General features: G+C 53.4%; 1 protein-coding gene across 2 annotated transcripts in view; it reads right to left on the reverse strand.

The window, feature by feature from the left end:
- The window catches only part of HK1 (hexokinase 1), a 63,647-nt gene that overhangs the window by 1,412 nt on the left and 37,345 nt on the right, over window positions 1–24,890 (reverse strand). For both annotated transcript variants that reach the window (XM_026504361.4, XM_057308520.1), the window contains 13 exons: window positions 24,290–24,385; window positions 23,343–23,442; window positions 23,045–23,228; window positions 17,105–17,260; window positions 14,358–14,591; window positions 11,939–12,243; window positions 10,441–10,589; window positions 10,033–10,152; window positions 8,376–8,471; window positions 6,824–6,923; window positions 4,081–4,264; window positions 2,083–2,238; window positions 1,022–1,255 (listed from right to left, as the gene is read on the reverse strand). In XM_026504361.4, the coding sequence (XP_026360146.1) occupies window positions 1,022–1,255; window positions 2,083–2,238; window positions 4,081–4,264; window positions 6,824–6,923; window positions 8,376–8,471; window positions 10,033–10,152; window positions 10,441–10,589; window positions 11,939–12,243; window positions 14,358–14,591; window positions 17,105–17,260; window positions 23,045–23,228; window positions 23,343–23,442; window positions 24,290–24,385 (2,114 nt within the window). The remainder of the gene's footprint in view (window positions 1–1,021; window positions 1,256–2,082; window positions 2,239–4,080; window positions 4,265–6,823; window positions 6,924–8,375; window positions 8,472–10,032; window positions 10,153–10,440; window positions 10,590–11,938; window positions 12,244–14,357; window positions 14,592–17,104; window positions 17,261–23,044; window positions 23,229–23,342; window positions 23,443–24,289; window positions 24,386–24,890) is intronic.

Below are 24,890 nucleotides of genomic sequence, written 5' to 3' on the forward strand. Positions count from 1 at the left end.
GCGGAGCTCTCAGAGGGGACACTGACGTCAGAGCCCTGCGAGAGCCTGGCCCACACCTTCTATCCCAACTCCCCGTCCTGCCCGCGGCCGTCAGCCCGTGAGGAAGAGGACACTTGGCCGCTGAGCACCTGGGCACAGCTTCCAAATGCCGGTGCAGGGATTGGATCCAAGTGTGTATGGCTCCAAAACCTAGCTCCCAGCCACGCCGGCATGCTGCCCCAGGTGACGAAGAGGACAGCTATGAAGGCGGAGAGACAGGAGCAGGGCAGCTGGCTCCCTCCCCAGCCATGGCCGTGAGGTAAGCAGCTGATGCCTATGCTGATTTGGGTGAGGCGGTTTTTCAGGAGAGTGACATTATGGCCCAGTTTACCAGGGATGGTCCCAGTGTTAATTATCAGCGGCACTCTCTTCACTGGCAAAAGCACCCCAGCTTAGACAGTAAATAATAGGGTCACTCTATTCATAAGAGCCAAGCTTTGGGATATGTGGTCAATGAAAGGGCAGGTGGGGCCAAATATCCTCCTTAAGCACAGAGTGTCAGACCCTTGCCCATAAGGAGGCCACTCCCCACCCCTCTTCCTGCCTTGCGAGCCTCTTGAGAAACTGATTTAGCAGGTGAACAAGACAAGGTGTCCTCCTCCCTCCGTCCTTCACTCCCTCTCCCCACTCACCAAACACAGCCTCCCGGCCAGGCTGCAGCTACCCAGGCGGATGGGTAAGGACACACCCACCCTTCCCTCAGACTCTGCCTGACCTAAGGGGGGCTCAGGAGGACTGGGGAGAGGGCCATCGATGCCACTGGTGTGAGCTGAACTAAGTGAAGCCACTCCTCTCCAAGGATCTCAGTTAAACTTCAGAGCAGCTCATCAGCTGCTCCCAGACAAGGCCCAGTCCCTGAACGCGCAGCTGTGTCCTGGTGAGGAATTCTCCTGGTGCGACTCACAGCCTGGTGTCCCATAACCCATCAAGGGACCTCAGCAGCCCAGGACGCCCTGCCCATCCAAGCGGAAGCCCCACTCACTGCGGATGAAGCTTGTAGAGTGTTCCGTCCACCCCCACAGTCACGTTGAGGTGGTCCAGCCCTCTGTTCTCTCGGATCTTATCCACCACGGCAGCCATGCCCGCACCACACAGCTGCGCGGCCCTCTTGGACACCACCCCGCACACAGTCTTGACCAGGATACTGTCGTCACAGGTGCTGTTCAGGCCCAGCTGCTGGAGGATGGCCCGGACCTGGAGCAGCGCTAATCGGTCACTGTGGTGGACAAAAGCCAGAAGGCGGGATGAAGTGGGGCCCCGCAGAGCAGCCTGGGAGCTGATGCCAGGCGACCAGCCCCAAACCACCGTATTTACCATGAGTAGGATTGTGGGGGCTTCCTTCTGCCAAAACAATGTTTATTAGTTTATTTTTATTAATTTATCTATTTTTTAAGATGTTATTTTTTTTAAGTAACCTCTACACCCAGCACGGGGCTCGAACTCACAACCCTGAGATCAGGAGCTGCATGCTCTACCGACCAAGCCGGCCAGGCGCCCAGCTTTTACCACCATCCTAAAAACAAGGCCGTTTTTGCTTCTGCAGAGCACCCTGCACCTCCTCTCGCAGCTCACCAGGGACGACGGCAAAGGCAGGGAGGAAGCGATCGCTGCGCACGAGGAAACGGGATGGAGACAAAGCAACTTGCCGTGGGGCGCACTTCCTGGGAGACCACGCGGCCCGATCCCAGGCTGCCTTTCAGATGAGCGTGGGCGGGACTAGACCTACGGCTCTTGGCCCTACGGGACTCGGCGCCCTTCCACACAAGTATCTGTGATGCACCTTTATCCTGAAATGGAGTCCTTACCACCTATACACCTGACTCCCAACAAACACATGAGGCTCCGACGTAAAGAATGAAGGAAAATCATTTACGATAAAATTCTGACTCCAGTTTGTAGCTGCTCAGGGCCCACATTCCAGAGGGGGAACCCTCACAAATGACAAATGTCCAGGGGGGTGCGTCCAGGCCCATCACGACCCCCCCTTCCCCCGCCAACCACACGGACCTCTAGCCGACCTGCGGGGCGCCCCTCATCACTCACCTCTCAATCTGGGAAAGGTATTTGGTCTGAAAGATGCCCCGGGTCTTCAGCGTCTCAGAGATCTGCCCTCGGAAGAGGAAGCCCTTCTTGGTGAAGTCGATCAAGATGTTGCGGACGATCTCACCCAGGTACATACCGCTAATCATCTTCTCGTACCTGCAACAGGAGCACGGGCTGGTGTCTGGGTGAAGCCTTTGGTCTCCCGGTAGCCCCGGGCGTTTTCCTGCCCCTGGGGGGCATCACCAGCCTGCACACCCAGCCCTGGGCTCTTCAGCAGAGCAGAGGGAGGCCAGGAAGGGATCCTTAACCCTCCCCAGGATCAGAAGCGACATCCCCAGCACTCACATCTAACTGCTGGACCAGCTCCCTCCTGCCTTGGCCCAGCAGAACCCTACCGTGGCTCTCCGCTCAAAACTCTCTTCCAAGAGGCCTGTCCTCCTCCCACTGATCGGGTTCTACCTGCCTCTCTCAGGCTCCCATACACCCTCTGTTGCCCATCACAAGGCACACAGGCATACTGCCTCTCTTGCCCTAGCAGCAGAAGCCTGGAGAGGCTGGAACCTATGTCCCGCTCAGCTTTGAGGCCCAGGGTCTAACTCGGCCCAGCGCCAGGCTCTCAATCAAGTGCTCAGTAAATATCTGCAGAATAAGCAAACAACTGGTCTGAGTCTTAAGGGGACAAGAAGACAATGAGGGGAAGCTTCCCACTAGATTTCTGGAAGGTTCTGAAAAAGCCCAGAATATTGGTCAAGCCCCCAGCACGGCGAGGAAGCCCCCCAGGCTGGAGGGTTCAGATAGCTGCTGGGCTACTGAGGGCGACCTGTTCCTGGGTTTTCTCACTCCTGCCCTCACCACGCTCACGTCCCAGGGGCCCCAGGCTGGGAAGAGTCCACTGGACCCTCCAAAAGATTCCAGGCGCTCCACAGAAAACAAAACATGAGATTGCACTGTTATTACTGGTTCCCATCCTGTCCTCACACCGTCAAGGACACCAGCTTGGTGCGGTACCGATGGGACTCTACCCCCTCCCAGCACCTGCCGCCTCCCTGCCAACCAACGGGGTCCTTGCTCAGAGCCTCTCGCAGGGAACAGGAGCCAGACTCAAGGGATGCCCATCTTCGCTATATTCATTTTATGATTATCATCTGTTTACAATAATACTGGTTTCCCCTGTTTCTCCCCTGTTAAATTTAAGTCAAAAATAGAAGCTGACTTAGAGAAAACCATTAAGTAAATAACAGTGCAGGTGTATCTGGAAAAGGCAGAGATCTTGAGGGTGGCTGGGGAACAAAGCTTATTTGGGAGGTGCGGTCCCCCCAGTGCCTCTTGCTGCTCCTGGGGACACGGCTCGGACCAACCCTTCCCGGTGACGGCAGAGGATGGCCTGAGTCCTGGGAGCCCAAGACAAGGAGTCCTCTGTCTGTCTGCAGGGAGGACAGACACTGCCATCTCAGGCAGGGTGTCTGGGGCCCAGGCTGCAAACAGCCATGAGGTGGTGCAGAAGGCTGGGGGACGAGGAACAGAAGCCCTTGCTGGCCACATCTTAAGTCACCGTGTCCTCTGACAACCACAGGTCAAGTGCGTTTTACTTCCACCAAACAAAACAAAAACCTGCTGACCGTGAGGTTTCTATTAGTCTGAGGGGGAAGAAACATAGAGCAGTGGAAAAAACAGAATGTTCCAGAATGAACACGGTCACTGAGGGAAGTGCTGTGGCCGTTGCCACCCTGTCCTCTGGGCAGACTCCTGGGCGGAAGAGGTACCTGGCCAGGACCTCAACCTGGGCCCACGTGTATGATGGCGGGAGGGCCCATCCTCCTGGTTCTCTGCTCTCCTTGAGCCAAAAGCAAAGGTCAGGAGGCCATCTGGGGGACTAGTCTCTAAGCCTCTGTCCAACTCCACTTCTACTAGAAACTTCTATTTTAACAGGCAGAACACAGCCTTCCACCCTCACCATCCTGACTCCCATACGTGTCCTCGTCCACCAGGCAGAGTTACCTTTGTTTCCCAGCGTTTAGAGAATATTCATCCACCAGTCTGTCATAGAGTGTTCTGATATCATCTAGACACCCGTTGTCCCCAAAGGCACCCCACTCCATGTTGATACACATGCGCCCGTCATTCCCCTCCAGCGTCTCGACATTCTTCATTTCCTCCATGTAGCAGGCGTTGCTGCCGGTCCCTGCAACACACGAGGCAGGCAATGAACGGCCGAGCCGCCAGGCCTGGGGTCGTGGGGAGGGCCTGTGGCCCGGGACTCCACAGAGAGGGGGTACCTTTTTGAGACGAATAAAGCAACAGCTTTGCTTTGCTACTGTTTTCCAGGAAAACCTTGAAATAGAAAAGGAGTCAACTCAGAGTTAAACTACCCAGAGAGCGCCTGATTCACTTACTTTATACCAGGACGTCATTATCAAGAGCCTCGCATGTTTACCTGCCCAGGCAGGGCTCCGTTTACTTTAACAGAAGACGGTCTGACAACAAAGAGATATGTCTTTATGGCAAAAGTTTAGGCAATATTCAGATTGGAAGGATATTTCTCTTTCTCTCTACAGACATACACACACAGAGAATTACACACACACAACCTTATACACACATGCATATTCATACACTACACTGGGGCCTGTCTACCATCACACCACGGCTGTCCGCGTGTCTGTAAGGATCGAACACGGTCACGCACTGTACCGGCCGATCCATTCTCCCATGTTTCAGAATGAAGCCCACAGTCAGCTCAGGGAAAGCCAGTGTCCCGAGCACGTCGGTGGTGCCTTTCTAAAGGTGATGATGCCTCGCCACTTTGATGTCACAGCCCTCTTTGCAATCCTGATGCTTCTGAGAAGAGGGACATTTCTCTGGATGTGCACACTCTGCGCACACGCATTCTGACACACGGTTCCCAGCGGCTCGGCTGTGCTTTCCGCCCCTGCACTGCCCAGGCTGCGGCCCCGCCAGGACTGGGGTGGCGCCACCAACTGTTTGCTGTCCTCGTCCCCGAGGAGCTGAGTACGGGCCCTGAGAGGAAGCGTCTAAAACTTTATAGCAGTTTCAGTCGCCACGACATCCAAGCCCATGGCCATCGGCCCTGTCTCAGTGAGTGGCCTAGAAAACGTAAAACCAACCAACTAACCATGGCAGACTTCGCCCAGATATTTTAATCTGCACCCCCATCACCTGGGGAGCTTGTTAAGATGGAGATGCTGATTTGGGAGGTCTGGGGTGGGGCCTGAGACTCCGCATTTCTAATGCGCCGGCAGGGCCACCCTTCCGATAACCAGGCCCCAGAGCACCACCAACCCAGCCTCGGTGGGATGCAGCCCCCTTGGGGGACACAAGGCAATCCCCACTGGCCAGACCAAAAGGGCTTGGATTGTTTTCGTTCCCTTTAAAGAAACTTAAGTAGAATTCACAGATGCTTCTTACAGTGTCACTGGGTTGTTTGGGGTTTTTGTTTTCTCGGCTCCCTTTCACCCCAAAGTGTGAAACTGGGAGAAGAGGAGCCCCAAAATGGCCAGGGGTGCAGAGAAAGCCGAAACAGATAAATCATACTTCTTGCCAATGGGCATTGGGAGCAAAGAGATGGACAGATGGAGGAAGGAGAAAGTGGGTGTGAATGCAGCCAGAGCTGGAACAACCTCCACCCCACCGGCTCCCTTGTACCCAGGGCCAGGAACGGCTCATCAGGGGCCCTGAATTGGGCAGGAAGGCCAGGCCCAGCCTGGTGCGGGGAATGTGCTGTGTCACTCTGGATTTGCATGTCACACCTAAGCCCATTCATAAGCTGAGGTGCAGGGGCTGGGTGGAGAAAGAAAGCTTTGCAAAGGGAAGGAACAAAACAGCCACCCCCACCCCCACCCCCGCCCCAGTTAGGCCCAAAACCTTACACCTGCAGCTGCTCCCCAGTTTTCAGAATTTCCTCAGGAGCCAAAAATGGCTTAACAAATGAAAAGGACTCCCGAGCACCCGGAAGGCAGCCTTCAGGGGCCTTCTCCCCATCTCCCAGACACTTAGCAAAGGGTCTGCCCGGCGGGGCTGCCAGCCCTCCTCGTCCAGGTAGGGCCTGCAGAGGTTGGCCAAGAAACAGGGCCTTCTCCCAGCATCCTGACACCAGCATCCTGACCAGGAACAGGCTCGGTGGGACAAATGGTCTTCTCACAGCCCGAACTGATCTGTTTCAGGAATGACATGCTCAAGCCCAGACCCCTCATGGGTTTGAACTGTAAGGGAACCCTCAGAGCCAACCTCTCTGCGACCCACCAAAGTGGCTGGGGTTGCTCACAGACAGTGGCTGCCAGAGGCAAAATGGTGCCCAAGACTACTCTCTGGCCCTTGCCCACAGTCAGGGGAGAAGGAGGGCTCTGTTGCCTTCCCAGGCACAGGCTCCCACCCCTCAACACCTGCCTGGTGGCCTTCCCTATAAGCCCAGTAGTTGCCCTGATGGCCAGACCAGCCCCAGGTACTCCCACCCTGTCCACCCAAGCCATGTGAGCCACTTGGGGCCTCGTTCCTGGACAGCTCCGTTGTGACAATCTGGTCAGGAGGCTTGGGGTGAGTGCTGGGGAGGAGAAAGTCCCCTGGACAGCTCTGCAACCTCGGTCTAAACTCTGAGGCAGTAAGGGGACAACAGGGACAGATACAGTGTCATACACAGAGGACTGAGCTGCTGGCTCATGGCCCCACATAACAGGAAAACCCAGCCTTCCCTGCCCCGAAGAGACAGACTTTCCAGGACACCCACCTACAATGAGTCCAACCTCGCAGGTAGGCTCCTCGTAAGCACAGGTCATCATGGTGCCCACCGTGTCATTGACCACAGCCACCACGTCCAGGTCGAATTCCTTTGGCAAGAAAGGGACACGGCTTTAGGGGAGGGACAGCGCTGCCTGATGCATCATCTGAAATAGTTTCCTTACCAGCCTTTAACAGGTAATTAAATATTCCTTCACTGCATAACACCTACTAGTACTGATGTATCTGACACTGGAGATCTAAAGGAAGGAAGCCCTCTACCCATTTCACAGACGATGCTGAGTACCAGAGAGGCAGCCTGGCGGGAACTGCTGAATGGACAAAAGACAAGGGACTATGGTCAAATAGCTCTCTCTCTTAGGAGTTTAGAGTGTTAACAGCCTTCCAGAAGGCAAAACAGGACTACCAAACCCACTCCTCAGAACCTGTCCTTCTGAAACAGCCACTCAGCTCACAAAGATGCTTCAGTGCATGGCTTGCAAGGACCAGAGAGAGGAACAACCCAAATATAGATCAAAAGGGGCTATGTATGAACCTAGGTAAGACACAGTTTCCAGCAACCACTGGAATGCTGTGCGGCCATGGAAAAGGAGGAGGTTGGTCTCTACATGGTGACAAGACAAGATGCCTGTTTCACATTAAATGAAATAAGCAAGTTGTAATACAGCACATACGGTCGGAGTCCCGCTACAAAATGTGCGTACGTGTGCTGGTCTCTGCACAGAACGTCGGTTGGAAGAATGCTAACGTGAAGAGTGGTGACATGGGCAAAAGGAGGTCAGCAGGTACTCTGCCGGGTGCAACCAATCCCTCTTTCAAAACCCATTCACGTCAGCCTTCCCCACTGCCTGTGCATTTGGCTGCTCTTTCGAACTAGAGGAATTTGAACTTTTTTTTTTTTTTTTTTACTAATTCCCTCATTAATAAGTCAAGCAAAATCTTTGGAATTTTCCATTTTATATTTTGTCAATGTCCTCCAGCCAAAGACCACCAGAAACACACCTGCAGTCAAACAGAGCTGGGCAGAGGGACTGGGTGCTGCACGGGCGACACACCTCGTGGGGCATCTCGGGACGGGACGGGTTAGAAAGCTCCTCCTCCAGGATAGAGCCTGGGCTGATGGTTTTAGGGAGGGCTCAGAGTGCGGCTCGCCCTGGCCTGGAGGCTGTCCAAGAGCAGGGCAATTCTCTGAGTGTGCGCCGAGTGCTGACGTGAGCACAGACTCGTCTCTTCTTGTCTAATCATCAGTTATGGAGTGACGCTTCGTGCTCAACGACAGGCCCCAAGGCTGGCCGGTGCCCGGCCGCGGGGGGCTGCTCTTCTCTTTTTCAAGCTGTCGGAGAGTCATGACTTTTACCTTTCTCAAACTACCCTTTAACAACAGAAAACCGCTCACCTCCGTTTTAACCGCTGACAGTTTAGGGAACCCTCTTACCCAGGTCACACACGCTTCTGTACTGTTTGACTTCTTGACGACCCAGCAAGGACATTATAACCCCTCCAACAGGGAGGATTTGTAAAAACACCCCTTTCATAGTTACCTCTCTCCGTTTTATCGCTTCCCTTAGTAAGGTTGCTACGTCGTGCCCCACGCAGTCGGTTGCCTTAAAACCCTTGGTCCAGGTGATCAAGATTCCCTGAAACAGGAAAGGCACCAGGAGAGGGCTGTGTAATGAGCCCTTCTGGGCAGAAGATAACATTGCATTCCCTCCCTCCTGAGTAAACATCTGCTGACAACTTACAGGGAGACTAGCTTAGAGCATCTGAGGCCCAAAGCAGTAACAGAGAAGGAGCCCTTCACAGGCCTGCCCCCTCCTAACCATCCCCACGGCTGTCTGGTCCATAACGCCCATTTCACAGATGGCAAAACTGAGGCATAGAAGGACAATGGTGCAGCCCCTGGTATAACCAACTAGTTCCCCTAAAGGACAGTCTACCAACAACGTAAGTGGAGAAAGGCACATTTTTAGGAACACTGTTACTGCCTACAGTGAACTTCCGGTTTGAATGAAGTTCAGTATCTGCCCGTGTGAACTCACTACCATGAACACAGGTGACGGTATAAGCGAACTCCTTAAACAATGCAGACCTATAAAAACTTCAAAACCCAAGTTTATATGGATCTAACTGCTGAGATATAAAAGGGCTTAAGAGGAAAAAGCCCCAAGTCAGCACATGGGGTTGATTAACTGGCTTCCAGAAGCAGGTGGCACCTAGCCTCCCTAGTATTGCACATCATTCGCCTTAAATCCTAGGATTCGTGTGCTCTGATGGCCCCCTCCCTGGCTACACCCCCACCCGTGACACGAGGAGGTCCCCGTCACTCCTCCAGCCATGACAGGCTCCATCTTGCCTCTGTGACTCCGTACAACCAGCTCCCTCTGCTGGGTTCCCCCCACCACCTGCCACCAACAGCCCTCAGCCCAGTGCTGAGCTGCGGGTGTAAGGCTGGGATCCTCCATTAGACTGTTGGCTCCCTGAGGACAGCAGCTGTCACCTTCCACTCCGTACCCCGCACTTAGTACTCAGCAGGTGCTCGAGCCCTGACCCCGGACCCTGCTTCATTCCATTTATTGAAACTTTATTAAGTATCTCCCTCTAGGGGTGCCTGAGTGGCACAGTCCTTAAGCGTCTGCCTTCAGCTCAGGTCATGATCCCAGAGTTCTGGGATCGAGCCCCGCATCGGGCTCCCTGCTCCGCTGGGAGCCTGCCTCTTCCTCTCCCACTCCCCCTGCTTGTGTTCCCTCTCTCGCTGGCTGTCTCTCTCTCTCTGTCAAATAAATAAAATAAAATAAAATCTTAAAAAAAAAAGTATCTCCACTGATAAAACTCTGTGCTAGGGCATGGGGGTGGGGGGCACAGGTCCTTGCTCAAGGAGCACCTGACAGAGCAGAAAAGAAAGACACAATCACTAATCATTATGAAAAAAGTGCTATAACATTGAAAGGAAGAGGGAACACTGAGGAAGGGGAGATACTTCTGCCTAGGGGACCAGGGGGCTTCCCGGAAGAGGTGGGTGCTCCAAATGATAAAAAAAAAAGAATAGAGAAGGGTCTTAAGATGAACTGGAGGGCATGACATAAAGCCTGGGTCAATCCACTGTGATGTGTGAGCTGTTCCCGACATGGAGGGGACAGGTGAGGCTGGAGGAAGCCGCAAGAGCCAGAGCTGCTCGGCGTCTACAGGAAAGACACTTACCGCATCCAGGCTCGTCTGCTTGCAGGGGAAGGAGAACGTGAAGCCCAGAGGCATTTTGGGGCCTTTGATCCCCATGTAGTCCAGGAAGTCAGAGATGCAGGAGACGATGTGGTCAAACAGCTGTAGGAGGAAAGAAGGGATTACCTGTGCTCTCTGGTTTCATGCTTCGGTACGTGTACAAGGACACGTTTCCACGCACACACACACACACACATGCACCAACACATGGAATCTGCAGCCCCCTGAGCACCAGAAGCCCCGCATTGCTGAAGGGGCCTGATGCTTTCAGGCCACAAGGACATGACGGCAGAGCTGTGTGCACCCCGTGGCTGGTTTGGGGGGACCACTGATGCCACTGGACGTGTGACATACGTGTGCCATCGTGGTATGAAAGCAAAACTGTCTCACCTCTTCCCCAGTGCCCTGCATGATTTCAATGGGAATGGCATAGATCTTGTTGTGCATTTCCACCGTTCTCTTTTTCCCACTGCGGATTTTCACCAGCAGGACACGGAAATTTGTTCCTCCAAGATCAAGGGCCAAGAAGTCACCATGCTCTATTACGGTCAAGAACATAAAAGAACATAAAACACAGTTACGTGCTTCTTGGCAGCCAGTAACCCCAAGACTTGAGCCCCCACATTAAATACGGGGGAGAAGGTTCAGCTTCTGCTCCCTCCAGCACACTGCTCGGGCTCGGGGAGGGTGGGCACGAACTCACTGACCACCACAGCCTTCGAGCCACACTAGGACAAAAGACCGATGGATGACCCACCTGTCACAATAAACAAACAAAGAAAATGCCCCAGGGTTACTGAAAAGCATGGCAACAGTGACCCGATTCTGGGGAAGCGCACACAAAATTTAGTAGTTTCTATCAATGTGTAGGGTGTTTGTAAGAATGTGCAGTCATTCTCTTCCCTGTACTTTTCCTCTGCAAAGTGACTCTGCAGTTCTTCCCATCAAAAGATGGAGTCTATTCCTCCTCCCCTTGGCTCCTGCCCAGCCTTATGACTCGCTTTGGCCGACAGAGTGTGGCAGAAGCAAAGCTGAGCCAGTCCCAGCCTAGGCCTCCAAGAGCCTTTGAAGTCCTTCCTCCCTTTCGCGGACCCTGGTGCTACCACGTGGACAAGCCCGGCGGCCCGCTGCAGGATGAGACGCACGGCCAGGCACTCCTGCCCCCTCGCCGAGTGCCGACTGCCGGACGTGTGAGCGAGGCCTCCGGGCTGACCCAGCAGCGACCGCAGACTCAGGAACGCGTCCAGCGGACACCGGCCGAGCCTGGCCCGGGGAAGCAGTAAGAGCTGGTTCTGCTTTAAGCCGCTAGCTTTGAGGGTGGCTTCGAATGCAAGGATATAACACAACCCTAAGTAACTTACACATGGGACCTAATTCATATCACAAATCTAATTTCAAGGACCCACCCGAGAAGCCCCTCAGGCTCTCCAGAGCGTTCAGCAAGGTCAGCATTAAGGGTTGGATTCTGTTCTCCGATCTGCCTGGAGCCCCAGGCCCCTGTCTGCCTCCCGTACACCACGTCAGGCCTTAGGAAGGCTGCACTGGGTACGTAGCCTTCCGCTGGTGACTCTGTGAGAGAACCCACAGCAATCCCGGTGCTGTGAGACTGACCCAGTTTCACTGTTTTAAGGACATTTTCAGATTCCGAGCAGGACTGCGGTTTTAGAGATGGTGCTTGCCTGGGAGGCCAGATCCAGGGCAAGTCAAGGGCCCTGGGTCACACACGGGGCAAGTCGGTGGTAGAAATGGAAAGCAGAGGGCTTTGAATGCGTTCCTCGTCCTTGCCAAAATAAACACATCCACGGGAGACGCGCCTTCCCTGCACCCCACTTGGCCCCCGGTGGGAGAAGCAGGAGGGGTGTCGGCCCCCAGCGGAGGAGGTCCTCACCGGTCCCGTCTGGAGTGCTCCGGACAAAGGAGGGCAGCATCTTGACCACGGCCTTCTCGTGTGTCTGCTTCCTCAGGCCCATATCCATCTCGGCCCGCATCCTCTTCTTCACCTCCAGCAGCATGTCCTTGGTGAGGCGGAAGTGGGCCAGGGTCTCCTCTATCTGCCGGTGCTGCTCCGCCAGGCGGTAGGCCACCGCCGTGACCATGGCCGCCCCCTTGCCACTGCCGCTCTCCGAGAGGAGGAAGCGCACATCGGAGTCGGGCACCAAGCGCCTCAGAGTCTTGTGGAAACGCCGGGAATACCTGCGGGGCGGGGGAGGGGAGCAGGCCACAATAGTTAGACCGAGCCATCTGTCGGGAGCTCTGGTTCCCCTTCTTTTCCCCACACCTGAATTCCATGTTCTAGACTTGATTTTCTCGTCACCCAAGTCATACGCGTGCACCGCAGAAAAGCTGGCAAATGCAGAGAAGTAAAAAGGAAAAATGCAGACAGCCCGCGGTCACACATATTATGACGTGAGTATCGAATACGGAAAACCGAGCGTCCAAAAAGGTTCTGCTCTCCACCATGACACGGAGCTGACAGCACAGTGGTCCGGAGCCCAGTGCTTGGAAGGTACACGGATCAGGAGACGAGGGCGAGCTCTGCCACCCCCATCAGGTGACCTTGGGCCTGTGACTTCACCTTGGAGTCCGGGAGGATGGACAGTATCTGGGAGCCAGCGGGGTGGTGGGAACTGAACGAGTTCATCAATTGCCTGGATTGGTTACTGGTGCTGGGGGCGGGCTCCATGACTAATCGCTCTTGTTTTTTATTTTCACTTGCCCTTTCCCTCCACCCTCAAGAGTCGGGACATTCTTTATTGGCTAGAAGAGGACTTTAGGACTCAGGGAGACACAGAACCTCCTCAAAGTTTATGGTCTGTCGTAAGTACGGAAGGCTGCCCGCCAAAGGAAACAGGGAAACCAGAACCCCAAAATATTAACAGTGACCAATGCCAGGGGGGAGGATGAAAACTCACTTCTATTCTCTTTGTAATTTGCTGAACTATCTAAAGTTTCTAAACCAAATACATGTGACTTCTGAAATAAAACACATTTAATCGAAGTTATTTGTTGTACATGGGACACCGCAGACGAGGAGTTGGGAGCTGGCTGGTGGTGATGGCTGCACAGCAGTGTGGGTCTGCTTAACGCTACTGAACGGTGTGCTCAGAGACGGCTGGGGGAAATTCTATGTTGTGTATTTTACCACAATTAAACAACATTCTAATGTGATGCTGCAAATCCCTTTCTTGTCCAAACATTTACCAAGAACCCACCTACCCTTCAAAACAATAGCTAGCTTTGTTATCAAAAATTTTACAAATTCCCGGGGCACCTGGGTGGCTCAGTTGGTTAAGCATCTGCCTTCGGCTCAGGCCATGATCCCAGGGTCCTGGGATCGAGCCCCCCATCGGGCTCCTTGCTTAGGGGGGAGTCTCCCTCTCCCTCTGCCTCTGCCCCCTACTCATGCTCACTCTCTCTCTCAAATAAATAAATAAAATCTTTAAAAAATTTTACAAATACTTTAAAAATACAAAGAAATAAAATTATGAACCTAACGGATAAGGACATGTAACGAGCTCAGATCCTACCCCCTCAGTAACAGAATGGTTTCCATTTAAGTCAACATTAATTTAACTGTCACTAGAACTGGCTGTGAAGGTCCCACGAGGCCACTTCACATGCACTTTGTACACGGAGCGGCAAAATATCTGAGGTCTTGTGCAAAAAAATCACATCACAGGCAGCTATTGTTAATAGTATAGAAAGACTCAGGATTTCATCTTTAGCCTTTTAAAGCTGTACAAGCCATGTTCTCGGTGCCACAAAAGGCTTTTGCAGCTAAGGGGTTCAATACACAAGAAGACAGCATGGTAAGGAGCCCCTCATCACCAGCAGGGACCACTTACGACTTGCGTCTCCCGCCCGCTCTCAGATGCAAAGCATCAACTTGCTGCCCGTTTGAAAAAGGCACGTCTGAGGTTTGGGGGGCCCCTCACGGGAGCTTTTAAAACAAGAACGTGGGCATCGCACCTATGACCGCAGCTATAGTGAGGATGAGGGTCTCTAACGAAACATGAATAAGCAAGAGAATTTAAGATACAGACACATTCCACTCAGTGTTCCTGGCAGCCACAGAAATCTCTAACAAGACCTAAGAAATGAGGGGAAAATGACAGTACGGAAGCAACACCAGGAGAACTGGCTGAGGGTCAGGTACTTCTCAAGTGGGCAATTCTGACCCTTCTGCCCAGAGCTACACATTGTCTCGTATGCCAAAAACCTTCACTGGGTGCAAAAGTCTGACCTTTGGAGGAAGTCCTTAGCCCAGACGGGCACTGAGTGCCAATGACAGCAAAGGGCAGACTCACTGTGGGTGCGTCTTGTAAAGAGACCCGTCGACACCAACCGTGGTCCGCAGCCTGGGTGTGCCCTTGTTATCTCGAAGGCGGTTCAAGATGGCGCCCAGCGTTGCAGCCACCAGGTTGGCCGAGCGAAATGAGACAATGGTACACACGTGCTGGACTGAAATACAGTCGTCATCGGATGGCTCCACTCCCAGGCGGGTCAGGATTTCTTTGGCATTGTGGAGGCCTTCCTTATTCCTGTGAGGTTAGAGGCCAAAAACTATGAGTTAAGGCCCACGTCGGGCAGCGCAAAGCACTGACATTCCAGAGTCCTGGAAAGGTGAAGTCCGTTCACCCCGTGTGTGTGGTATGGGACTAAGACAGTCAAATGCCTGAGAAGGACACACGAAGGAGCCTCCTCCATAAGAAATACCAGGTAATAAGAGAAAAAAGCTGTACTGGGCTGGGTTATGACACACCAGGGACATGGAGAGACGTGGAGGTGGGACAGAGCTGCCTCCGCCCGAGCTCGGTGCTCAGGAGACGCAGGCAAACCTCCCGCTCGTGAGGTCTGTGAGTTACCCTGGGATGCTTCCACACCTTTCCTTGAGGTTTTCCAAATTTTAATTTTCTGCATACCTGTTTTGTGTATCTTTTGTTAGATTCGTTCTGAGGTATTTAGGATTTTGTTACTATTATAGATGTTATGGTACAGAGAGTATATATTTATATATATATAATATATTTATTTTTAAAATAATTTTATATAATAATATTTACATATAATTTATATTATATATAATAATATATTATATAATATTTTAATAAATATAAAATATATTTATTATTTATATATTTATATATATATATAAATATATATGTATATATATTCCTTTTTTTCACCCTCATGTATCATAGTAACATAAGATGTTAACAATGGGGAAAATGGAGTCGGCGACACACGGGACCATTCTATACCATCTTTGCAATTTTTCTGTAAGTCTAAAAATATTCTAAAATAAAAGGCTTATTTAAAAACATACATATTTTCATTACTGCCAATATATAGAAATACAGTTGACTTCTGTCTCTTATCTGCAGACAACTTCCTAACCTCTTGTTACTCTATTCACTTGTCTAGATTATTTCTGGTGTCCCACACAGACAATTAACATCTGCAAATAATGATAATTTTACTTCCTCTTTTTTTTTTTATTCTTATGCTTTTAATTTCTTTTCTCCTTCTTTTTTTTTTAACCCTGGCTAAGAGTCCAGGACAATGCTAAATAAGAACGGGTGATACTGTCTTACTGCTAATTTTACAGAGAATGCTTTGAACGTCTGCCTGGTAGGATGCTCGGGTTTTGTTGAGACAGCCTTTAGGACAATATACATGCTTTCTTGAGCTAGTTCAAGTGGGCTTTTGTTTCTTGGTAACCAAAGAGCCAACACCAGAAGCAGGCCAAAAGGAAGGTACGCATTTCCTGACTCTGTCAATGACTGAAGACACGCCGTGAACCTTCTGTCCCCCACCCCCCCATCTAGCTGGGAGGCTTGAGAAGAGAGACAGCCGGAAACTCTGAATCACGGTGCCCGGCCGACAGTCACTCTGCCCCAACGGCTTCCGAAGGAGAGTGATCCGAGGGTAAGTGCCCAGGGATGTGACAGAGGAGTGAGTCCACATAAACCCCTTCCAATGTCCAGAGCCGCCCCCTCTAACTGCAGCCAGGTGATCCGCACCTGCCCCCAGGAGCCAGAGCTAGGAAGCCACTGGCTCGACGCGAGTCTCCAGCACAAGCTTCGTGCAGAGACGAAAGGGCATCTCTAGCCCCCAGCTAGCTCCATCTTTCAGCAGGTGGCCTCGCATGGCTGCATGTCTCCGAACCAGGAACAGAGCCTGGTGGCCCACGAGGCCAGCCACAAGACTGGAGTCCTTCAGGCTTGGAGGTGCCCCACCCCATCAGACTGCCCTGGGGTCAAGTTTACCCTCTTCCTCTCAGGATGCAGGCCCGCAAGTCACAGCTGAGGCCGAGAAGTCTGGGTTTCTCCTGGTGAGGCCGAAAGGCAGCAGTCAGGTGGCTGGACTCTGTCCCCCCCGTCTATCTGCCCTGTCTCAGCTGTTAACCAACGTTTCTCAAACTTGCGCCAGGGAACACATCTGGCTGTTAACAGGTGAGAGAAGGGGGAAGGCGTTTCAGGCACAAAAGAAGTTTGGGAAGTTGGGGCACCTGGGTGGCTCAGTCGGTTAAGCATCCAACTCTTGATTTCTGCTCAGGTCATGATCTCAGGGTCATGGGATTGAGCCTCAGTCAGGCTCCACACTGGGCACGGAGCCTGTCTGGCTGCTTGGGATTCTCTCTCTCGTCCCCGCCACCCCCGCTCACATACGCGCTCTTGTTTGCATGCTCTCTCTCTCTCTCAAAAAAGAAGTTTGGGAAATTATAAGTTAACCAAAGTGAACTGGGTTTTCTTTTAGAGGATATCCTCCATTTAGAGGATAAATATGCAATATTTCCCAATCCTATTAGCCAAAGAACCCTTTCTTCAGGGAACACCCAATTATCTTGAGGTCACCAGGGTTCCCTGGAACAGAGTCTGGAGAAGGTCCACCTATGTCCCAGGGGCCTTCCAAACCCAGGCCCCAGGCTCAGTGAGCTCCTTGTTTACCACTAGAATCATCGGTTCCCTGGACTTTAATCTTCCCCGTGTGGGTGGGCAGGGGTGGGGGGTGGAGTGAAGGAAAAGAGAAGGCCCTGAGGGGCAGCACCTACTTCTCAATGGCTGACACGTCGCTGGTCTTGAACTTCCCCCTGGTGAGCAGCTCCGGGGTGATCCGCCCTTCAAACAAGAGGCTCTCCTTGGCCATCTTGACCAGGATCAGTCGCACCAGCTCCCCCAAGTACATGCCACTGACCATCTTCTCAAACCTGCAGAGAAAGCGCGTGGCACGTGTCAGGTCCTTCCTACATGCGTACCCCCAGGGTGGCTGGTGAGAAGCGGGACAGACAGACAGGCAGAAGGGAGAAGAAGACACCGTCTCATCCTCCCAAGCTCACAGTCTCACCGGCAGGCAAAATGGCACACCTGTGTCACTAAATGACGACAAAACAGCAGTGGCGGAGGGGGCGGCCCCCCCAGTCCCCACACATCACAGTCCCCCCATCACCACGGAGGGCAAAGGAGGTAAGCACCATGGGGCACGGGGGCAGGCAAGGAAGGCTGCTGGAGGCGAGACTGGGGGTGACGAGGAGGCCCCCAGACAGAAATGCAGGATATGATCACTTCTTACAAGACACCACACTATGCTTTGTAAAAGGCTTTCCTGTCCATCCTCCAGCAGGGAGGTCCCTGAGCTCTGCGAGAGGTGGTGGCTGGGAAGTATTCTCTCCATTTCCCAGCTCAGAAAGGGTAAATGCCTTCTCGGGGGAAGGCTGAGTAGATTTTGGGGCTGAAACACAGCCGTCCCCATGGGACCCCTGTCGCTGGCCACCCCCCGGGCATCCATGTGCTCCTTCTCTAGCCAAAAGGACCAAGAATTTGCTTTGGGGAGCCCACTCCACCCCCCCCAACTTCACCCTAAATTCCAGGGAAGGGCTCTGAGTAGCTCACTCTGCAGGCCAACCCCAGAGTGACTCCTCCTCTCTCTTGCCTCCCTGGGAGCTGTGGGCTCTGGCAGTGCAGCAGCCATTTTGAGCCCAATGCTGCAGGAGAGAGGCGACCATGAACCAGGGCTCCGTGCCGCCTGAGCCAGATTCAGGCCCCGCATGCTGGCTGAGCAGGGGCCAGGAGGGAGCCCCAAGCAGGACAGATCAAAGCGGCAGGCCCACATCCAGGAGCCTGCGTCTCCTCTGAGGGAGCCCAGCTGGCACCCCCAGAGCTGCCCGTGACATAGCAGAACAATCCGTTCCATTCAGAGCCAGGCCCAGGAGCCAGGAACGCTGCTGGGACCTGAGCACCTGGCCCTCCCTCGCCCCAACATGGGCACAGAGAAACACGGTTCTCATTGTTCCCGCTCCTGACAGGACCAGACACGACCGCCCCAGCCACAGCTGTGTCGGGGATCCCTGGCAGGAGAGTGCCTCTCTGAGTTCTGGCCACTCTGCCACCACCCCAAGTACCTGTGGGAACAGCCTCTGCGTAGCCCCGAGCCGGAATCTCAAAGCAGGCAGGAGCCAGACTGTCTGGGCTCAGTCCTGACTCTCCACTTACCGTGCTGCTCACTCCCTGTTTCCTCACCTGGATAATGGGGAGAATGGCAGGGCCTCCGCTGAGGTTACTGTGCGGAGGGTAGGGGTTCACAGGGGCGAAGGGCTACAATGTCTGCGCGCCATGAGTATGGGGCCCCTGCTGTGCATGTCACGCTTTACTGAGCACTCACGTGTACTAACTTGCTACGAGGTAGACAGTATCATCACCCCCATTTCACAGATGAGGAAACTGAGGCTCAGAGAGGTGATATCACTTGCCCATGTTCACAGAGCTAATAGGCAGCAAATCCACACTTGGAACCCAGTTAAGCACCAGGGACTCTGCTCTAAGCACTGTGCTGTTCTGCTTCTCTCATGGGCAGTGCTGCTTAATGTGAGCTCGTCCCGTCAGCAGCTCACTTCCTCCCTAGACAGCCGGCCCCCACTGGGCGATGTGACGACAGAAAGCTTCTTCCCCTCAGCCTGAGCGAAGATCAGCGTCCTGGCACCTTCTACCCACTGCTTCTCACTTTGCCCTCTGGAGGCACCCAAAATGGTCTCCCTTGTCCCCACGACGTCTTTTACATACATAGATCCCGCCAGCCCGTTTGCCTAGGAGCCCTGTCAGAGCAGCAGGACGAGGAAAAGGCACTCTGATGCGCCTCGCTCAGCCCCAGCCGGAGGCTCACGGACACGGCAGGCTCCTTCTCCACCAGCACGCTTCCCTCTGCTCATGGGGACCCAGCAAGTGGTGACCTGCCTGTCGGTAGTCGGATGCCGACAACCACAGGCCAGCAGGCCACACCGTGGTGCTGCGGCCTTCCCGCCTGCTGGCCGACACAGGCAGGCCTGGGGATAGGCTGGGAGGGTGGGGTGGCAGGTCATGTTCAGACAGGGGGAGCAAGGACTTGCAGGCCCATCGGGACTTCCCCTGGCAGCCAGGGAGTGCTCGGACGGGCAGCCCGGGGCAGAGAGGTGGAAGAGGTCTGAGGCCGTGCTAAGCGGGCTTAGCGGTGTGGAGAGGTTCCGTAGAGCGAGCAGAGCGATGGTAAGAGCAGGTGTTTGGGCGAGGACTTCACCACCATTCAGGCCGAAGAATTCTCCAGGTTGAGAAACAAAAGATAAAATGAACTTGTGGGACTTCATCAAGATAAAAAGCTTCTGCACAGCCAAGGAAACAGTCAAAAAAACTAAGAGGCAGCCCACGGAATGGGAGAAGATATATGCAAATGATGCTACAGATAAAAGACTGGTATCCAAGATCTACGAAGAACTTCTCAAACTCAATACGCGAGAAACAAATAAATCATAAAATGGGCAGAAGATATGAACAGACACTTTTCCAATGATGACATACAAATGGCTAACAGACACATGAAAAAATGTTCAAAATCATTAGCCATCAGGGAAATTCAAATCAAAACCACACTAAGATACCACCTTACGCCAGTTAGAATGGCAAAAATTGACAAGGCAAGAAACAACTATTGTTGGAGAGGATGTGGAGAAAGGGGATCCCTCCTACATTGTTGGTGGGAATGCAAGTTGGTACAGCCACTCTGGAAAACAGTGTGGAGGTCCCTTAAAAAGTTAAAAATTAAGCTACCCTATGATCCAGCCATTGCACTACTGTGTATTTACCCCAAAGATACAGACGTAGTGAAGAGAAGGGCCATATGCACCCCAATGTTCATAGCAGCATTGTCCACAATCGCTAAATCGTGGAAGGAACTGAGATGCCTTTCAACGGATGACTGGATTAAGAAGTTGTGGTCCATATATACAATGGAATATTATTCAGCTCTCAGAAAGAATGAGTTCTCAACATTTGCTGCAACATGGACGCCACTGGAGGAGATAATGCTAAGTGAAATAAGTCAAGCAGAGAAAGACAATTATCATATGATTTCTCTCATCTATGGAACATAAGAACTAGGAAGATCGGTAGGGGAAGAAAGGAATAAAGAAAGGGGGGTAATCAGAAGGAGGAATGAAGCATGAGAGACTATGGACTCTGAGAAACAAACTGAGGGCTTCAGAGGGGAGGGGGTGGGGGAATGGGATAGGTTGGTGATGGGTAGTAAGGAGGGCACGTATTGCATGGTGCACTGGGTGTTATACGCAACTAATGAATCATCGAACTTTACATCAGAAACCAGGGATGTACTGTATGGTGACTAACATAATATAATAAAAAAACATTAAAAAAATTAAAAAAAAAAAAAAAGCTCAACAAAGAGTCTTGGGTCAGCCTGTCCTATCCCAGTGCCTTAATATCCCCACCAGTCAAATGGAGCTAACACCCCTCCCTGACAAGGAGGACAAAATGGCTTTGAAGAACTTGGCATTGCACAGAAGAAGACACAGGGAATCCCCAAACACTTAGGCAAGGAGCCTAGGAGAACAGTAAAAATTTGCTGTGGCAAAAAACTCTCTGGCCAACAGCCTATTGCCAGGAATATGTGATATAATTCAAGAATTTGTCACCTCTTCAGCTTTGTTCTTAACAAGACCTGACCTCTGGTGATCGGCGCACAGGGAAACATACTGGAGAAGATGGACCTCACTCCACCTTCACTCTTTCACCCACTCACCTACTTATTCTCCCAACCATCTGCTAGCCATCCAGCCACCTTCCATCCACCATCCATCCATCCATCCATCCATCCCCCAACCACTCATCCTCCATCCATTCATCCTCCATTCCCCAACACCCATCCCCCAATCCCCCATCCTCCAACCCCCCATCCTCCATCCATCCATCCATCTCCCCACACCCCCATCCATCTACCTCTCCACCCCATGCCCCCTCCCTATCCACTATCCATCCATCCATCCATCCATCCATCCATATCTATCCATGCGTCCAGCCAGCCACCATTCCAAAAATGTTTACTGTAAGGCAGCTGTGGGGCCAGTTCACAGTTCAGCCTGGGGATAAAGTTCAGCCCCTTAGAAAATTCAGAAGTACTTCAAAATGGATGGCAGAGAAATCCAGGTTTCCACCTAAGCCACAGGGGATCCCCACACTGGGACTGGGATACAGACAAGGGCCTGGGTCGTAGCTGCTCCCTTATCACAGGTAACTGCCCTGCTCCACGGGGAGGGGAGCAGTTACTTGCTCTTCTGATGAAGTGACTGACAGTCACTATGGGTACAGAATTTCTTATCTAAAACGCCCGGGGTCACACATGCTTGGGAATGTGGGAACACGAGGATTCCAGAGACGCAGTCTGATGCATATACACATATTACAGAATAGCCCTGAGCTGCCCGGGACAGCAGCGCCATCAGGCACACCCACAGTCTCCCGCGAACTGTGTGAGTGGGCACAGTAAACAGTTTGATGTCAGGTGGGGCCTGCAAGTTAGGTGAATGGACTGGGGGCAGGAAAACCTTCGGCTGTCAGAGCTTTGGAACTGGCATCCTTTATCGCAAGCTGGTACCCCAGTCTCAGGGGGCAAAGTAGATGTTCAACTCTGGGTCTAAGAACTTAGCATTCTCGAACTGGGGAACCTCGTTTATTCACCACCACCATTCCCGGTGGAGGGAGGCTAGCCATGGACGCGATTCCATTAACTCGGATGGAAAGCCCAACCATCCAGCCCAGGGTGTGGAGATCTTTGCGTGATGGGTTTGAAAATGACGAATGAACTCCCATGTCTCTCTGGCACAAGATAAGGACTATTAAGCCCAACAGGGTCGCTGAACATCTCTCAGCACGCTGACAGCACCCAACTCCAGGAGGAGGCTTTTGGGAGGGCAATCAGAGAGAGCTGGCAGCCGGCTGGCATCCCAGAGAAATAGGAGTGTGCACCGCAGGAACTAAGGAGCTCAAACCAAGAAATGCCCACACCGCCCTGAATAATGTCACTCAGACCTCTGTGAGCTCGCCACGGCCAAAAATAACCTGCCCCATAAGTCTGATGCTCTTTATCAACTCTGACCCATCCGCCCATACATAACATGGGAGAAGTTGGTCCATTCTCTGGGCTCCCTAAGGTCTGTATGACTCAAAAGGTTTGCACCCCCTCCTCTGCACGACAGACGTTCACATGTGGGACATACCTCCCCAAAGAGCTCTTCAGTGCCGGACAGGAAGGGGCTCCTCTGTACCCTCGGAGCTGAGCGCAGAGCTCTCGGGACGCTCGCTCTCCCTCCTCGCCAGCCCCCCTGCCTCCTGCGTGGCCTCGCTCCCCTGGCGCGGCGATGCTAGTGACTACGGGGTGCATGAGGGTTTTCAAATCCTAGCTCTATACTAATGCTTCTGTGCTCTTCCTCTTCAAAATCTCTACCAGGACACAATTACAGCATAATTGGACAAAGAGAAAATCATTTAAAATGGCCTTTAAAGCTGCAGACGCCACAGCCGCGTATCTATCCAAAGGAGTGATGGATCACGCAAATTTGATGGGCTTCGCGCTTTGTGATCGCCTGCCTTTCTGTCCCTCATCTCAACCCCACACCTTTGGCTAAGTATCCCCGACATCATGCACGTGACCGGTCAGAAAAGGTGGGACTCACAGCTGCTTCCCGGGGTTGAGAGAGCCACGGTCTATCTCCCGGTCGAACTCGGTGCGGATGTCTTCCAGGGACCCGTCGTCGCCGAAGGCCCCCCACTCCGTGTTGACGCACATCCTCCCCTCATCGCCCTCCACCAGGTCAATGTGCCTCAGCTCCTCCATGTAGCAGGCGTTGGTGCCGGTGCCTTGGAGAGACAGACCAGATCAGAAGCTGTGACCGCACCAAATCCCGAGAAGAGGCTGCCTGTACCTTCTGGAAACACGAGCTGAGGGCGGGCACGAAGAAAGGGAGACGTTACCGATGATGAGGCCGACTTCACACTGCTGGTCATCGTAGCCACAGGTCATCATGGTCCCCACCGTGTCGTTCACCACGGCCACAATGTTGGCGTCGTAGTCCTGGGGACACAGAAGGGGGTATCACCGTCCACTCCCACGTGGGAGCAGAGGTCACCGACCTCCAAGAGAGCATGGCCAGCGAGCCCCGGTGTTCAGAGCCAACACTGCTCCTGTGGGGGTGCGGCTCTCACTGCTGCTCCCCTCAGATGAGCCGGATTAGAGCGCAGTGATTACATTCGGAAGCTGCACTGTCACCTGCATTACCTGGCTTAAGATTCTTTCCGAGTGGATTTCACACACGGTCCGCAAACCACACGCTACGGGCCTGTGCTGCCAGCCCTTGTTCCAACCACACAGGCTGCACCTGCCCGCGTCAGCTGCCCCCACGCTGCCCAGTGCTCCTGTCAGAGGAGGCAGCCCCTGCCCCAGGGCTCGGCCCCTCCCAACAGTGCTTCTACCCTGCTTTGAACCACCCTGACCCTCCGGGTTGTGGACCCTCCCCGTTCACCTGCCTGGGTCTTCAAGACACCCTCCGTGAAGCCTCCGGCCGTGCACTACTGCCCCCAGGAAGGGCCTGGTCTGTTTCAGGTCCCAGCCTTCTACCCCCCCGCCCTCTGCGCGGCCGGACAGGCGGCCCCAAGAAGTTACCCCGGCCGTGCACTACTGCCCCCAGGAAGGGCCTGGTCTGTTTCAGGTCCCAGCCTTCTCCCCCCCCCCCCCCCCGCGCGGCCGGACAGGCACCCCAAGAAGTTACCCCGTGCTTCTGTTTCAGGTCCCAGCCTTCTCCCCACCCCCCCCCACGCGGCCGGACAGGCGCCCCAAGAAGTTACCCCGCGCTTCTGTTTCAGGTCCCAGCCTTCTCCCCACCCCCCCCCCGCGCGGCCGGACAGGCGCCCCAAGAAGTTACCCCGCGCTTCTTAATGGCTTTGTTAAGCAACTTCACCACATCCATTCCCTCCACTCCGCTCGCTTTAAATTTCTTTGTCCAGGTTATCAGGATGCCCTGCGAAGGAGAGCAGATGGGGGTTGGACGAGGGCTGGGAGGCCTGCAGAACCCCCAGGTCCCTGGGGAGGCTGCTCGAGGGCAGTGACCAAGCAGAGGCCCAGAGAGGACAGGCGGCTCCCTCCAGACCACACCGGGTAACCAGAGAGCCAGACTCCGCCCCGTCTCCTGTCCGCCCATCTGCAGGACGGACTTCTCTGGGGGCTGCCATGGAAAAAACTGGGCAGCTCGCACTAGAATCCAGCCAGTGGCTGGCCAGGACAGTGGTGTCACCCAGCGTGCAAAGCTAGTGGGATGTCAACTACACAGCCGGACTTCAAGTAAAAAGAGAACAAGAGAAACCCCGTTATTACTTGATGCCCCCTCCCCTGTGGCGAGCCAGAGCCCAGCTTCCACAGCCCTGAGGAAGGACAGGCAGAGCCAAAGGGCGTAGAGAGACAAAATGCCAAGGGAATTCTTGGCTACTGAACTTCTAAAACCAGGCGCTAGAGACTTAAGAATAATA

This window comes from Ursus arctos, unplaced genomic scaffold, assembly GCF_023065955.2.
Source record: "Ursus arctos isolate Adak ecotype North America unplaced genomic scaffold, UrsArc2.0 scaffold_7, whole genome shotgun sequence".
Lineage (NCBI taxonomy): Eukaryota > Metazoa > Chordata > Mammalia > Carnivora > Ursidae > Ursus > Ursus arctos.